Source organism: Panthera onca, chromosome D2 (assembly GCF_046562875.1).
Source record: "Panthera onca isolate mPanOnc1 chromosome D2, mPanOnc1 haplotype 2, whole genome shotgun sequence".
Classification (NCBI taxonomy): Eukaryota; Metazoa; Chordata; class Mammalia; order Carnivora; family Felidae; genus Panthera; species Panthera onca.
The window spans coordinates 41,167,962-41,186,197 of NC_138349.1; the positions used below are offsets into that span (position 1 = coordinate 41,167,962).

General features: G+C 42.4%; 1 protein-coding gene across 7 annotated transcripts in view; it reads right to left on the bottom strand.

The window, feature by feature from the left end:
* The window catches only part of WDFY4 (WDFY family member 4), a 302,324-nt gene that overhangs the window by 215,025 nt on the left and 69,063 nt on the right, over positions 1 to 18,236 (bottom strand). For all 7 annotated transcript variants that reach the window (XM_078434513.2, XM_078434514.2, XM_078434511.2 and 4 more), the window contains one exon: positions 7,533 to 7,626. In XM_078434513.2, the coding sequence (XP_078290639.1) occupies positions 7,533 to 7,626 (94 nt within the window). The remainder of the gene's footprint in view (positions 1 to 7,532; positions 7,627 to 18,236) is intronic.

The following is an 18,236-nucleotide window of genomic DNA, read 5'->3' on the forward strand; positions in this document are numbered from 1 at the left end:
ACTTGGGACAATTACTGACCTTGCACCAAACCCCTTAGGACTCTCTCACGTATTCTGTTCCTTCCCCACCCAGTGGATATGTGCATTAAGACATGAGCACAGGCCTGATCATCTCTGCTGAATTTTGAGTCAATGGGATTCTGATCTGTTACTCAGGCTGGTAGAAACCTTCACAGCCCCATTTCGTCATCCAGTGGGTAACTCCTCCTCCCAGTTTTATGCTATCCACCATTGGAGCTTCACCCAGGTCATAGACCAAATGCAAAACAGGCAGAAGAGAGAACTCAGCCTTTTGATTCCTAAGTAGACTGTAACATGTAGTTCAACATCAATTCTCTGTTATTAATTTCACAATAGTAAAATGCCAGTCGGAAATATACCTAAAATGCATTATCTTCCATTTACTCTTTCCAAATTTCTTGTATGCCATGACTCAGAGTCCTAGGAATACAGACTGCCAAAGCTAGAAGGGAAGGGTGTGGGGGTACAATGGAGCCAGTGTCTGATGAGCAGATACTTTGTGCCAAGTACTATGCTAAGTACTTTACAACTACACTCTCCACTACTTTTCCCAATGGGGAAATATTATAAGGGGACACTGAGACTTGAAGATACATCAGTTTCCTATGGCCACATAGCTAATGAGTGTCAGAACTGGCACTCCACCCAGGTCTTACTCCAAAGCCCATGATTTTAACAGTGTCATGCATTCATCATAAGGAAGGGAATTTAAATCTCTTAAGGGTCCTAAACTGATGGTGTATAAAAGTGTTTTATTTGGTGGGCACAGTTTGGCTTTCCTCCTGTTTTATTGCCCCTTAGTTAAGTGGAAGTGCCTTTAGGCAAGGCAAGAACCCTTCCCTAGAGCCACAGGCCTCAACACTTCCTATTATGTATACCTACTCATTTCCTTTACCTCCCTGGTCCCAAGACATTGAGTTTGCAACCCCTGTGATCTAGGCCAAATCTGAGTAGCTGAAACTGAGATGTGGAGACAGGAAGTAGCCTACATGAGTCGTGGAACTAATGATGGTAGAAAAGACTAGAAGCGAGGTTACCTGACAATTGGGCCAGAGGTCTTCCCATCTAACTTTAACTTCTACTCCATCATTCTACATTCCTTGTGTCTTGCTTTTGATCCTCTTTGTCATTATGTGAGATTGTGTCTATTTGCTCTATTTAAGAGGTTCCCCTAAAAAGAAAACTGGATTTTGACCAGGATTGAGATTTTTCTCATTTAGAAACAATAGAAACCGGGGGCTTTGGGAGTTCAGTAGGAAAGAGCATAGGTTACCCAAAATTCACCATATTTGGAATTTCTGATGTGTCACAATTTAACAAAATGAGACTCCTACTTTACCCATTTCCTTGTTGGAGGAAATGGCTCTTTTAAAATAGCCTGCTCTTACACAATGCTACCCAGGGCTAGTAACGCTGTCAATATTTTAGTTATTTGAAACCCATATGATTAGTTCAATGTGTTTGAAATGCAGGCTAATTCCAGAAAATGGCATGCTTTTCCAAATTAAGGTACAAAGAGTTGATAGACAAATGCAGCCCTGAGCCTGATCTTTTTTTCTGTCCCATCAGACTTCCCAGGACTTTTCCAGGGCGGTAGAATCTGGAACGCACCCAACAGTGACTTGCGGTACTGACTGTAGACCACGGTCTCCCTAATACCCAGGTCTGATCATGTTGTTGCTTTCCAATAGCCTCCTGTGGTTACCAAGTCCACGCAGGAAAGGCCACTCAGCACAGAGGCTGGAGGTCCAGGAGCCTGGCATCACAGACGTCTGCCACCTAGCAACCATGTTAAATCTGTCGCTCAATTTCTACAAGTTTCAAGTCCTCATCAGCAAAGTGGGAACACTGATATCCACCTTGCAGGGGTCTTATAAAGATAAAATGCTTGTAGAGTTTCCGGCCACTAAAAGCAGTAGTTTCACCACTTAGCAAGTGTTTCCCATGCTGCGGTGTATGTTCTGCTCACTGTGCTGAGCGCTCACGCACTGCATCATTTAATCGTCAACAATAATGCCACAAGGAAGATATTATTATCCCCCACGCTACAGCCAAGAAAGTTAAGGGTCACAGAGGTTAAGTCATTTCCCACAGCTGTGTGACTGTTCAGGGGCAGAGCTGAGATCTGAAACCCTGCTGTCTTCAAAGCTTGAAATCTACTCTCATACAGTAGGTGTTCACTTAAGAGTGTGGTGCAGGTGGTGATGATGATGGTGATGATGATGGTGATGATGATGATGATGATGATGATGATGATGGATGGTAACCCAATACAATTCAATTCTCTTAGCATGGTATTCAGGGCCCTTCATGGTGTGGCTTTGGCTGACTTTTGCAGCCCTACTCACTGCCTTTCTACCCATGTGGTCTACCCTAGCCCAGCTGAACGACTCAAAGTCCCCAAATACACATCTTCACGCATGCTTCTATCTGTGGATGAGCTTCTTCTCTTCCCTCCCTCCTCTACCTGAGCTGGCATGGGCATGTATTTTTTTGTTTGTTTATTTATTTATTCATTTGAAAGAGAGAGAGAGAGAATTTGTGGAGGAGGGACAGAGAGAGAGAAAAAGAATGAGACAGATACTCTGAAGCTAGCAGCACAGAGCCTGACACGGGGCTCGAACTCACAAGGGTGAGATCATGACCTGAGCGGAAGTGGGTTGCTTAACCAACTGAGCCACCCAGGCGCCATTTCTTTAAAGCCTGGCTCCAGATTCCAGCCATATCCCCAGCTCTCTGTGGCTTTCCCTCCCCTCTGTCCCAAGGCCCGGTGGGCAAACCTTTGTTATAGTCATGAGAGTGTGGTTTTGCTGTCTTCTACACTCCTCTTCCTAGCCACCCTCGACTCAGAGTGTGAGCTCCCGTGACATTCATCTCTGAATCCCCAGCAGCATCTAGAAGGTGTGAGTAATTATTCACAGTCGCACGTACATCCCATTGGCTGCTCCGTCACAATCTGAGTTCCACCTCTGTGAAACTGGCTCTGGCTTCCCACCCTCTGAGTTACACTTACGAGCACAAGCAAATGCCCCCCACTAGGCACTGAAAAAGGCAGTCCTGATGAAAGCAGAGTGATGCTGGGGACCAGAGAGCCCTTGCAGGACCGGTCAGAGTTCTGGCCCACAGCCACATCCTTACAACGAGACCCTTAAGGCTGCTGAGCATCTAGAAAGGGAAAACGTCTTCTTGCCAATTTGTTGCTTCTTTCTGAGGCCAACTCAGCCCCCAGAGAACTGAGCTGGACTCCATGTCTGCCTTGTGCTTAGGACAGCAACAGTCACAGCTGAATTCCCCCAGTCCAATTTTAACACTGGTGATGACACAGGAGGCCAAAAAAAACCCCAACTGGATTATCTTTCCAAGAGCAGTTCATGGTGCTAACATTTTGGAGGGTCAGGGGAAAGACACCTCTTGGTTATGAGCAAAACAATTTCCTGCGGCCATGATTAGAAATAAATCAGGGGCGCCTGGGTGGCTCAGTTGGTTGAGCGTCCGACTTCGGCTCAGGTCATGATCTCGCAGTTTGTGGGTTTGAGTCCTGCGTCGGGCTCTGTGCTGACAGCTCAGAGCCTGGAGCCTGCTTTGGATTCTCTGTCTCCTCCTCCATCTGCCCCTCCCATGCTCATGCTTTGTTTCTCTCTGTTTCTCAATAATAAATAAACGTTAAGAAAAATAAATTTAAAAAAAAAGAAATAAATCAGATACCCCATATGTGTAGTTATTTAAGCTATCACCCCTGAAATGACATCTGTGCCTTGGAAAGCCATCAGTTTCTCACCCATGAGGTAGGAAGATCATCTGAGGAGGGTGGCTACACGTGTAATGCTGGGAATAATCAGGCCCACCTAAAGGGAGAGGGGGATCTCACATTCCATCCTCTTAGTAACACTGCCATCTACTGCACTTTCCTGCACTAAAGATGCAGTCCTGCAGCCCTTTCTGTTCTGGCTTTTTCCTGTGTGGTCTCGTTTCTCATTTGATTTGCTCTTCTATTGATTGTTATGAGGTTTCCCACCCCCCCTTCCAGAAATTAATTACTGTAATTATTCAACTTTTAATAGCTGATTTGGCATCTGCAGCAAATATTTGAGAAAACGCACTACTACATTTCATTTGCATGTTTGAGACAGTGAGGGAGAATTAGACTTCTCCTTAAATTACTTATTGTGACTTGACTGGAGAAAAAGAATCCTAACAAATGGAGCTCTCCTTTGCATACTTAATACGTCCGATTGCCATCACAGAAGAGTAGAGTCCCACTCCATGCACTAATGTGACAACTCACAGAGTGGATCTGAAACTCAGGTCCATCCATACAATTTCCATGCCCTAGGAGATGAGAGATAGGCCACTTTCTGCTCTGTCTCACGTCACGGGTCATCACTGGGGTGGAGTTTCGCACAACACATCCACCAGCAACCGCCTGACTGCTAAGGCCACTCATACCACTGGCTTGGTTGTTCTCATTGCAAGCACATTGCGTGGTTGGAAATATAGCTGAGGAAGCCAGACATCCTCACAATGAGGCTATTGCACCTGGAAAAATGTACAAGGCTAAGAATGCATGATCCTACATTCTGCCAAAGCTTCAAAGAATGAGAGACCCATTCATCAAGCACTTCTTGACTTGGGGCCTGGGAGTGAGTTCCAGACCTCTCCTCACCAGCCCCATGACCACAGAACTTTCTTGAGCCTCAAGCACTTGCAAAATGGGGAGATTCTAGAGTACTGGAATGAGCTGTTACGAATATTGATGAAATAACATGCCTAGCATAGAGATAGCCCCTGAGTGTCTATTAGTTTCCAAAATGCTCCAGGCAGGCCAATCTTGAATGCCAAGGTAAAGAAAGCAAAGTCCCACACTTGAGACAACTGAATGGTTAGACGACATTTAAAGAATTAAAGGACATTTTATTTAGGGGTCAAATATTTTTATCTACCAGTTAATGCTTAAGGCAAGTAGGCACTGGTCTTAAAAGATAACCCCTAATAATTCCTTCTGTCCTATATATATGCATGCAACCCCTCACGTCAGTACGGGAGGCATATGGCCCTTCCCACAGAGTCTAAGCTGAACCTATGACTCACTTTGACCAGTAGACCAATGCTGTGGAAGCCAGGCTGCCTTGTTCAAGGCCTAAGCCTTTGGAAGGGCAGGCAGCTTCTGCTTTTGTGCCTTTGGGGTCTCTGAGCTACTATGTGGCCGGTTGGAGGGTCCACTTGGAAGGACACAGGTAGAGGCCAGATGGAGAAGGCTCCATGGAGGAGAACCCAGGATCTTATAAACAGTTCAAACCAAGGCCCCAGACATGTGACCCAGCCCGGGAAGCCCCTGCCATCAGAACCAGCTTTGCGAGGCACCAGTTGCATGAGTAAAGAAGACATCTTAAATGGTCCATCCCACCGGCTACCACGTGGCACAGAGAGGAGCTGTCCCTGCCGTGCCCGTCTAAATTCCTACCCCACACGTACCATGAGAAGGAATGACATGGTTTGTTAACTTGGCAGTAGTTGGTTACACAGCAACAGATAACTAAAGAGACAATCAGACCCATTTTATCCCAGCCTGCTGCTTTTCCATAAATGTTGAAAAATATAAAGTGCCTTCCATGTCACTATGACGTGTGTCTCTATTCATTGGTTTGATAATCATTTCATTGTCACTTCCCAGAAAAGGAATAAGAACCAGAACAATGATTCCAGTTACAAAGGGACATAGAGCCATGGAAACAGGTCAGCCCCCCACTCTTTTTTTTTTTTTAAGCCTGTATCAAATACTACAGAATTGCCTTAGTGAAAACGGTTCCCTTCCTTACACATCAAGGCTTTTGCTCCTGACTCTACTTCTCTCACTGACTTCGGAGGACTTATAGTATTTTACCAGGTCATTGACATTTTCAGGCTGTGACTAATAACGCCCCTAGTTGTCACTTCTTCCTAGAACATATCATTTCCTTTTTAAGTCCTGGACAAAGAAAAGCTGGGCCTGCAACCCCCGCCCCTCATTCTTCCCAAGGAAGCCACCGCTGTGCAGGGAACAGACCAGGAGACCTGTCGCCAGGTAGGACCACATTTAATACCAAGTCCACCAACGGGGAATCCTTCAAAGCGCTTTACGTTGTCTGAGTCTCTGGTTCCCCGCTGGTTAAAACAGACAATAATACTCCCGCTGAAACTGCTGTGAGGACAAATAAGCCGTGAAAGGGTCCAGCACCACGCCTGGTTGCTCCGTTCCACTCACTTCCTTCCATCTGCTGCTAAGCAAAGCGTGCATCCTCCGGGTCTTCCTCAACCCTTCCAGTTTCTTCTTCAGAATTTCTAAAGTATTTATCATACAAACGGAGTGAACTTGTTCAAGAATTGTCTTGTTCTACCGCTCCATCCTTTCACTCTGCAACAGGGCCCTTGGTTCTTCCAGGACGGGAACTTGAGGGTTGCCTTTGACTTCCTCTTCCCGCTCCCTGGACCCATTCATCTCGGGGCTCTGTGATTCGATGTCTCCTCTCTCTTCACACTGACCCAGACACCACCCTACCTGAGCCACCGCCAATGTGGAACTGCAGACATGGCCCGCTAACTTCTGCCCCCATTCCCAGGCCCTTCCCCACACAACAACGAAAGAGATATTTCTGATACAAAAACCCGATAGAGTCATCGTCCGCTCCCTTGAGAGATGCTTCTTGCTGCCCTTGAGACAGAACTCCATACTTAAACAAGGCTCCAGTCTTCCTCTGCCTATCACATCTGGCACATTCCCCACTCTCCCCCTTTGCTCCCACTCCAGCCGCCTGCAGCAGACTCCTTCCTGCCTGGTTAATTGTTACTCATCTTTCAGGGCTCGGCTTGAATGTCACCATCTAGGAGATGGCTTCCCTGACCTCCACCCCTTCCTCTAAATTAGATTGAATTAGGCCTTCCCCCATCTCCATTCCCATTATTCTTTCTCGGCATCCTGTTTTTCCCCTCATTATCACTTGTCATAATTGGTAATTGTATATTTATTTGTGAGCTTATTTATTTAGCCTGTCTGCACTGGTACCACTTCTTGGTCCCCATGATGGATGCAGGATCCATGGACAGGCTCCATCTTGTCAGCCTGGCATGTCCTCCACAGAGCACCAAGCCAGGATCACAGCCAACATCCACAGGATGGATGAATGGATGGGAGGCAAGGACTGCTGAGCCCCCCAAGGCCCAGCACCACCCTTAGCATCCAGGGCTTGCCTCATGAAGGTTGAATCATTTCAAATAGTTTTTGTTTGGCTGTTGTTTTTAGAAGGTCACTTTGCCAGAAGAAATGACCTGTTTTAAATGGCCTTGGAAGGGGGGGGCAGAACTCAGTCAAGGGTCGCAGACATACTGAATCTCCCCTGCGGAAGGTGCTTTGTGAGGGCGGCTCTGCTAATGCAGGGCACTGAGGGCAAAAGCAAAAAAGAAAACGGTCCGGCCGGAAGGAGCTTAAACGATCAGTCATGTGAAAAAGACAAAGATGTGTGTTCATCAACAAGTACCTGGGGGTGGTCTTCATGGTACAACCGAGGCAGCAGTCTCACCATGATGCACAGGACCCCGGGGTGTATGATCACAGCGTCCCCTTCATCCATCCTGCAGAGAGAAGGGGGAGCAGAGTATCAGTTTTGAGTTTTCCAGGGTCTTTTGCTTTTCACAAACCTTTCTGAATTTTTCTAAGACAGGCCATAATACACATCCTCAGTCTACCACTAATTATCTATATGACTTTGAAATAATTAGTCTGAGCTTAATTTTCCCCAACTAGACAGTGGAGCTCACAAACTGGAGCTCTTGCCTCAGAGAGACATTAAATAATGCTTTTGTGCACCAGGACGCTGTGGCTGGTTCACAGTTGATATTCAACGCAAGTTAGCTGCCTGTCCTTTCCCCTTCTTTCCAGGCATTGTAGGAGATGGAGCCGCTCTCGTTTTATGTTGAACACACACATACAAGGGCTTCCGGATCCCTTCAAGATGGTGTAAGCATGCTCTACTCTGTCCTACCCACCGAATGCAACTCAAAACTCACATAGGACACACGAGCAGCTCTCTGATGGCTCTGAAACATAAATGGTAGCAGAGAGGGAAACCAAACCCAAAGCACCACACAACTGGCATTGAGTTTATTTCCTGGGGCTTCTCCCTCCAGCATTCCTTGGTATGGGCTCATAGGGAGTCTGAAAACTGAAATGGGCACCACGTGCAGACAAGGACAGAGCACCAAGAAAAGATCTCTGTTTCTGGTCTGAGGAGCAGGAAAAGAGGCCACTGCAAAATCATAGAACACGGAGGAGAACCCCTGGGATTTTCTTCGCTAGATTTCTTCATTCTTTTTCAGCCAGCCTCCAGGCAACCCCACAGCAGTAGCAGTGGCCAGGCAGGTGCCTGAAATCCTGGGAGAAGACAATCCTCTCAAACCAAAATAATCATGGTTCCAAGAATATAGGCCAAATTCCTACTGCTGTTGTCCCTCTTTTTCCTTTCCTGCTTGGCCCCAGAAACAGATGCAGTGGTGAGAAGTATGTGAAATGGCAGGGAAACTAACGCTTCACATTCCCAGACAGAGGAGAAGGAAGGGGCCCCTGAGAGCCATAAAGTATTGGGGAGATGATGACGAGGAGGAGACTTAAGAACGTCAGATGATGTATCAACCTCTGGGCTCAACTCTGAGCTAGCTGTGCATGTGCGGATCTGACCCTAAACCACATTCCAAAGGCTTTGAGAACTGAACTCAAGGAGAAACTACCACCCTATACTGGCAACTTCATGGGCAAATAGAGAATAGATCAAATCGCACTGGCAAGTCTGTGAAACCAAACTAATACTGGAAACGTTGTCCACAGAAGGTAGGTAAGACCTTGCAGACTGAACCTAACCTGGTTGGTTGCCTGCTAAAGCAAAATAATCAACATTCTCCAGAAGACATGAACAGGAGCTAGAGTTCACAACATTCGAAATGTCCCAGACACAATCTGAAATTACTTAGCATAGAACAAGTCAGAGAAATCTCAATATCTCACACAGAAAAAGATAATCAATAGATGATGAGAAGCTTGAGATGACATAGATGTTGGAATTATCAGACTAAACTTTAAATCAGCTGTTAGTAACCACACTAGTAAGGAATAAGGGTGAATACTATTGAAATGAATGAAAAACTAGAAAGTCTCAGTAAAGAAACTGAAGCAGTAAAAAAAGAGTCAAATGGAAACTTAAGAGCTGAAAATACAATAATGAATTTAAAAATCTCACTAAATGAGAACAATAAAACAATAAGATGAAAGAGATAAGAGCCCATGAATTGAAAGATGGATCAACAGAAATTGCCCAATGTGAACAACAAAAAAAGTTTTCTTTTTTCAACATAAGAAAGCCTCAAACTCATGTGCAATAATACTGAAGGATCTAACATCCTATTGTAGGAGTTCCAGAAGAATAGGAGAACGAGTGTAGTGTAAAAAAAATTTTTCAGGAAAGTTTTAGCCATTGTTTCTTTAAATCTGGTAAAATACATACCCTTAAAGATTTAAGAAGCTTAACAAAATCAACAAAGCAATATGTGCCCAGGAACATCACAGTCAATCTACTAAACTCTAAAGACAATTAAAAAAATCTTGAAAGCAGCCAGAGGAAAAAAAAAACCACACTATATACAGGGGAACAACAATTTGAATGGCTGTGGATTTTCTCATGAGAAATCAGAAACTAAAGGAACAATAATTGTAAAGTGTTGAAAAGAAATACACATAATTCCATATCCAGGAAAATATCTTTCAGAAATAAAGACAAAAGAAATATGTTCCCAGATGAAGGAAAACAAAGAGAATTTCTTGTCATGAGATTTTCTCAAAAAATAACACTGGAAGTTTTTCAGATGGGAGGGAAATAGTAATAGAAAGAAACATAGTATTTCAGGAATGAAGAAAGACCAAGAGAAATGGTAAATAATTGGACAACCTTAACAGAGTGTTTTTTCAGGGCACCTGGGTAGCTCAGTCAGTTAAGCATCCTACTCTTGATTTTGGCTCACGCCATAATCCCAGGGTAGTGGGATCAAGCCCCACTTTGGGGTCTGTGCTGACAGTGTGGTGCCTCCTTGGGATTCTCTTTCCCTCTCCCTCTACCCCTGCCCCTTCTTGTGTTCACTCTCTCTCTTTCTCTCTCTCTCTAAATAAATATTTTTTTAAATAGACTACATTTTTTCTGAAGTTCTTAACATATGTATGATGGTTGAAAGAAAAATATTACTAGATGTAATACTATGAATATTACAACAAAAATAGCAGAGAGTAAAGGAACCTGCATAGAGGTAAACTTTCTGTATTCCATTTGAAGTAGCAAAATATTAATTCTAAGTTGGATGTTAAGTATGTGCATTGTAATCCCTAAGACAAGCACTAAAGAAAGAAGACAAAGAGAGATAGTAAAAAAATACTACAGATACATTTAAACTGAATACTATAATATATTCAAATAATCCACAAAAAGTTAGGGAAAGAGAAACAGAGGAACAAAAAAGGGGGAACAAGGAGAAAACAAATAACAAAATGGTAGACCTAAGTCCAACCATATCAAAAATTACATGAAATAAAAATTGTCCACATACCCCAATTAATAGACACATATTGTCAGAATGGGGGAAAAAACCCAAACTATATGCCACACACTTGAAATATAATAATATAGACAGATTAAAAGAAAAAGGTAGAAAAAATTTAAACCATGCTAACACTGAGCAAACGAAAGCTGGGTGTGGCTCTACTAATCCTAGAAAAAAACAGGCTTCAGAGCAACGAAAATTACCAGGAATGAACAGGTTATGTTGCACAATCATTAAAGGCGGCACAGCACCCGAAACGTGTAGGCATTTCACAACAGAGCATCAAAATTCATAAAGAAAAACTAGTAGAAGTAGAAGGACAAACAGACAAATTCACAGTTATAGCTGGAAACTTCAACACTCTTCTTTCAGTAATTGATAGGAAAAGTAGACAGAAAACAATCAAAAGTATAAAACTGAACAACACCATAAACAACCAATGTGATTGACGTAGGGAACATTCCACTCAACAACTTCAGAATACACCCTCTTTTCACATTCTGTGGAAATTTTGTCAAAAGAGACCATAGTCTAGGTCATAAAATAAACCTTGAACCATATCAAATAAGTATAATCATACAAAGTATGTTCTCTGATCATGACAGAATTAAATTAAAAATGAATAATAGAAAGATAAATGAAAATGTTCCATGTACTTGGGAACTAAACAACGTATTTCTTATTAGTTGTGATAAAAAACAAATGACTTAAAACTTACTATCTTAACCATTTTCTTTTTTTTTTTTTTTTTTTTTTTTAATTTTTTTTTTTTTTTTCAACGTTTATTTATTTTTGGGACAGAGAGAGACAGAGCATGAACGGGGGAGGGACAGAGAGAGAGGGAGACACAGAATCGGAAACAGGCTCCAGGCTCTGAGCCATCAGCCCAGAGCCTGACGCGGGGCTCGAACTCACGGACCGTGAGATCGTGACCTGGCTGAAGTCGGACGCTTAACCGACTGCGCCACCCAGGCGCCCCATCTTAACCATTTTCAAGTGACCAGTTCAGTGGTATTCAGCACATTCATGCTGTAAACAACATAGTTCTAAATAGCTCATGGGTTAAAGACAAAGTTTCAAGAAAAGTTTTAAAATATTTTGAACTTAGGTGCCTGAGTGGCTCAGTCGGTTAAGCAGGTCATGATCTCATGGTCATGAGCTAGAGCCCTGCATCAGACTCCATGCTGGGAGTGGAGCCCACTTAAGATTCTCTCTCCACATCCCCCCTGCCCCTCTCTCTCTCTCTCTCTCTCTCTCTCTCACTCTCTCAGAAAATAAATAAGTAAATAAATAAATAAATTTTAAAATAAAATAACATGATCACACACAGAAAAAAGCATTTGAGAAATTTGACATTTGTTCATGAAAAAAGTTATCAGTAAACTAGAAATAGAAGGAATTATCCATAACCTGATACTGGACACCTAAAAGGAAGAAGAAACCCAGAGCTGATATAATATTTGATGGCAAAAGATTGACTGAACACTTTCTCCCCAAGACTAAGAACAAATCAAGGATGTCTGCTGTCACTGGTCCTATTCAGTACCGTGTTTGGAACAACAGATTGGAAAGGAAGACATAAAACCTCACTATTCCCAGACAATATGATTGTCTACACAGAAAATCCTAAACAATGTATTTAAAAAAAAAAAAACAAAACTCTTAGAACTAATAAGTGAATTTAACAAGGTCTCAGGGTTCACAATTACATGTAAAAATTAATCATATTCCTATATACTAGAATTAAACAACTGGAAAACAAAACGTTAAAAATGTCACGTAAAATAAAGCTCAAAAAACGAATAAATACTTAGGTATAACTCTTTTTTTTTTTAAGTGTGCTGGGGAGCTCTTTCTGCCCACAGGTCCTGTCCCCATGCTTTAATAAAATCACCTTTTTGCACCAAAGACGACTTCAAGAATTCTTTCTTGGCCATCGGCTCCAGACCCCATGAATCCCACTGTCACTCCAAAACCTCATAAATTTGGACCACAGTGGCCAAAAAGCACCAGGAAGGTTCTAATTTTATAAGTACAAATAACCAAATTTAGATGAACTTTCTGAATTTGCCCCATAAAGTCATATTCAAAACATGAAGTATTGGAAAAGGAGGGGCCAACATGGTGGAGAAGTAGGAGGATCCAAAGTTCCCTCCTCTCTCAAACAAAGCAGTGTTAACGGACTTTGAACTCTGAGAGTCCAGGAGACAAAGAGACAGTCGCTTCCAGGGACCCACTGGGACAATCTGAGGGGCCTTAGGTGCGTGATTGCGAGCTGGGAGAGAGAAAATGAACGGAGGGGAGGGATCCCTTTCTGCGGAGAGAAGAGGAAAGAGAAAGAGCAGCTGGGGAAGCACAGGACTATATCTGGACAAGAGAAAAACCTTGGACCTGGATGGAGAAAGATCCAATCTCTAACTCCCGGAGCTTTCTCCGGACTGGAGTTGGCTGCTGGGATTGCGCACCTGGCAAGGAGAGGAGCCAGCTCCGGGTTCAGTGGCTAGGTCAGGGGTGCAGTCCCCAGTAGGAGAAAGCGATCCCCTCCCTGGAGAGCTGTGGGACAGGACAAAGCCTGCTTGCGCCTGCCAGCAGGGGACCATATATCAGGCGGTGCAGAGCAGCATTTCCCCAGTATCTGCCGGAGGAGGGAGTTTGAACCCCAGCCAAGCACCAGGCACAGGAGTGGGCAAGACAAACCACCTCGTTTGCACCCGCGGTACAGTGAGGACGGCTGGATCAGTGTGGTTTGGGATATCCGTCGGTGGAGGAGAGACTGGGGTGTCGCCATTTTTCTCCCCATCACCAACAAGGTGGGGCTTCAGGGATGGGACCACAGGGCCCACAGTGGAGGCGGGGCCGCCTATGCCAAGCCATGCCCATCCGCGTCTGGGAACTGTGTATCTACTGGAGCGGAATAGATGCTGAGGAACCGGAAGGCCCCTCCTCCAGACCAGCGCTGCTGCATTGCCTGGTCTAATTCTTGGACGGTTCTTATTATATAGATATAGTCTTCCTTTTCTCCTTATCTCTCCCTTCCTCTAGTCTGGTTACTCTGGTCTTTGGTCTGTTTAAGCAGACATATCTAATCCATTCTCTTGATCCACGTTTCACACCTCCTTTATTCTCTTTTCTCTCTCTCTGGATTAAGCCGTATAGTTTCTCTGTCTGATCAAGTTTTATTTTTTTCTTTTTCCCCACCCCTGTCATTTCTTTCTTTGTATGGGATAAGGCCTCTTCCATCAGCATCGCCTCCGCCCTGTTGTTTACTTGTAGCTGGGGTCTCTGGTTTTCTGTTTTTGAGGTTTGTTTGTGGGGTTGTGTGTTTTTGTTTTCTGTTTGTTTTCCTTTCCAGGGCTACTTCAACAAACAAATCAAAGCACACGTAGTGGAGGGTTCAAAACATCACTACGAGTAGGGAGATAAAGTAACCAATGTCACGACAACAGAGAGCAAGTAACACTCTCCAAAAAATACCTCCGGAAGGGCCACGCCCTGGACCGTGTATGACCCCTCTTTAATATAGTAGTGCTCGCAGGTGCAGGGCACATAACAAGCTTTTAAAACACATAAGGGACAGAAAGCTAGCCAAAATGATGAAACGGAAGAATTTTCCTCAAAAGAATTCCAGGAAGAAATGACAGCTAAAGAATTGCTCAAAACAGATACAAACAATATAACTGAACAAGAATTTAGAATAATAGTCATAAGATTAATCGCTGGACTTGAAAAAAAGCATAGAAGACAATAGAGAATCTATTGCTGCAGAGATCAAGGAACTAAAAATAATCATGATTAATTTTAAAATGCTGTAAATGAGGTGCAAAATAAACTAGAGGAGGTGACAGTGAAAACTGAAGAGGCAGTGGAGGAGAATAGGTGAAACAGAAGATAAAATTATGGAAAAATATGAAGCAGAGAAAAAGAGGTAAAAAAAATTCTGGATCATGAGGGGAGAATTATAGAACTAAGTGATTCAATGAAACTAAACAATATCTGTATCATAGGAGTTCCAGAAGAAGAAGAGAGAGAAAAAGGGACTGAAGGTGTGCTTGAACAAATCATAGCTGAGAACTTCCCCAATCTGGGGAAGGAAACAGACATTGAAATCCAGAAGGCACAGAGAACTCCCTTCAGATGTAACTTGAATCAATCTTCTGCACGACATTATCATAGTGAAACTGGTAAAATACAAAGATAAAGAGAGAATTCTGAAAGCAGCTAGGGATAAACGGGCCTTAACCTACAATGGTAGACACATAAGAGTCATAGCAGATCTATATACTGAAACTTGGCAGGCCAGAAGGGAGTGGCAGGAAATTTTCAATGTGATGAATAGGAAAAATATGCAGCCAAGAACCCTTTATCCAGCAATCCTGTCATTCAGAATAGAAGGAGAGATAAAAGTTTTCCCAAACAAACAAAACCTGAAGGAATTCATTACCGCTAAACCAGTCCTACAAGAAAGAGATCCTAAGGGGAACTCTGTGAGTGTTGCAAAGACCACAAAGGCAAGGGACATCACTAGAAGCAAATATCCACAGATAGCACAACGAGTCTAAACCCGTATCTTTCAATAATAACACTGAATGTAAAGGGACTAAATGCTCCAATCAGAAGACTTAGGGTATCAGAATGGATAAAAAAAAAAAAAAAAAAAAACAAGACCCATCTATTTTCTGTCTACAAGAGACCCATTTTAGACCTGAGGACACCTTAAGATTGAAAGTGAGGGGTGGAGAACCAGCTATCATGCCACTGGGAGTCAAAAGAAAGCTGGAGTAGCCATACTTATATCAGACAAACTAGATTTTATAAAGACTGTAACAAGAGATGAAGAAGGACATTATATAATAATTATGGGGTCTATCCATCAGGAAGAGCTAACAATTATAAATGTTTATGCATTTATATATGGGAGCACCCAAATATATAAAACAATTAATCACAAACATAAGCAACCTTATTGGTAAGAATGGTAATTGCAGGGGGGGCGCCTGGGTGGCTCAGTCGGTTAAGTGTCCGACTTCGGCTCAGGTCACGATCTCATGGTCCGTGAGTTCGAGCCCCGCATCGGGCTCTGGGCTGATGGCTCAGAGCCTGGAGCCTGCATCCGATTCTGTGTCTCCCTCTCTCTCTGCCCCTCCCCCGTTCATGCTCTGTCTCTCTCTGTCTCAAAAATAAATAAACGTTAAAAAAAAAAAAAAAGAATGGTAATTGCAGGGGACTTTAATACACCACTTACAACAATGGATAGATCATCTAGGCAGAAAATCAATAAATAAACAATGGCCTTGAATCATACACTGGACCAGATGGACTTGAGAGATATATTTAGAACTTTGCATCCTAAAGCAGCAGAATATACATTCTTCTCGAGTGCACATGGAACATTCTCCAAGATGGATCACATACTGGGTCACAAAACAGTCCTCAATAATATAAAAGAATTGAGATCATACCATGCACACTTTCAGATCACAATGCTATGACACTTGAGATCAATCACAGGAAAAAGTCTGGAAAACCTCCAAATGCATGCAGGTTAAAGAACATCCTACTATAGAATGAATGGGTCAACCAGGCAATTAAAGAAGAAATTTAAAAATATATGGAAACAAATGAAAATGAAAATACAACAATCCAAACCCTTTGGGATGCAGCAAAGGCAGTCCTAAGAGGAAAATACATTGCAATCCAGGCCTATCTCAAGAAATAAGAAAAATCCCAAATACAAAATCTAACAGTACACCTAAAGTTCTAAAGGAACTAGAAACAGAACAACAAAGAAACCCCAAACCCAGCAGAAGAAGAGAAATAATAAAGATCAGAGCAGAAATAAAAAATACAGAATAAAAAAAAATAAATAGTAAAACAGATCAATGAAATTGAGTTGGTTTTTTGAAAAAATAAACAAAATTGATAAACCCTGGCCGGACTTCTCAAAAAGAAAAGAGAGAGGACCCAAATAGATATAATCACAAATGAAAATGGATTTGTCACAACCAATCCCTCAGAAATTCAAGCAACTATCAAAGAATACTATAAAAAAAACTATGCCAACAAACAGGACAACCTGGAAGAAATGGACAAATTCCTGGACACCCACACACTACCAAAACTCTAATGGGAAGAAACAGAAAATTTGAACAGACCCATAACTAGTGAAGAAATTGAATCAGTTATCAAAAATCTCCCAACAAATAAGAGTCCTGGACCAGATGGCTTCCCTGGGGAATTCTACCAGACATTTACAGCAGAGTTAATAATTATCCTTCTCAAGCTGTTCCAAAAAATAGAAATTGAAGGAAAACTTCCAGACTCATTCTATGAAGCCAACATTACCTTGATTCCCAAACCAGACAGAGAACTACAAAAAAGGAGAACTACAGGCCAATATCCATGATGAACATGGATGCAAAAATTCTCAACAAGATACTAGCATATCAAATTCAACATCATATAAAAAGAATTATTCACTAGGATCAAGTGGGATTCATTCCTGGGCTGCAGAGCTGGTTCAATATTCACAAATCAATCAGTGTGATATCTCACATTAATAAAAGAAAGGATAAGAACCATATGATTCTGTCAATAGATGCAGAAAGAGCATTTGATAAAATACAACATCATTTCTTAATAAAAACCCTCAAGAAAGTCAGAATAGAAGGAACATAATTAAACATCATAAAAGCCACATATGAAAAGCCCACAGCTGATATCATCCTCAATGGGGGAAAGCTCTCAGCTCTCAGCTTTCAGGAACACAACAGGGATGTCCACTCTCACCGCTGTTGTTTAACATAGTGTTGGAAGTCCTAGCATCAGCAATCAGACAACAAGATAAAATACAAGGCATCAAAACTGGCAAAGAAGTCAAACTTTCACTTTTCTCAGATGACATGATACTCTACATGGAAAACCTGAAAGACTCCACTGAGAGACTGCTAGAACTGATATATGAATTCAGCAAAGTCGCACAGTACAAAATCAATGTACAGAAATCAGTTGCATTTTTGTACACCAATAATGAAGTAACAGAAAGAGGAATAAAGAAATTGATCCCATTTACAATTGCACCAAGAACCATAAAATACCTAGGAATAAACCTAACCAAAGATGTTAAGGACCTGTATGCTGAAAACTATAGAAAGCTTATGAAGGAAATTGAAAAGGACACAAAGAAATGGAAAAACACTGCATGCTCATGGACTGGAAAAATAAATACTGTTAAAATGTCAATACCACCCAAAGCAATCTACACATTCAATGCAATCCCAATCAAAATTGCACCAGCATTCTTCTTGAAGCTAGAACAAGCAATCCTAAAATTTGTATGGAACCACAAAAGCCCCCGAACAGCCAAAGTGATATTGAAGAAGAAAACCAAAGAGGGAGGCATCATAATCCCAGACTTTAGTCTCTACTACAAAGCTGTAATCATCAAGACAGTATGGTATTGGCACAAAAACAGACACATAGACCATGAAATAGAATAGAGAGTCTAGAATTGGACCCACAGATGTATGGCCAACTAATCTTTGACAAAGCAGGACAGAGTATCCAATGGAAAAAAGACAGTCTCTTTAGCAAATGGTGCTGGGAGA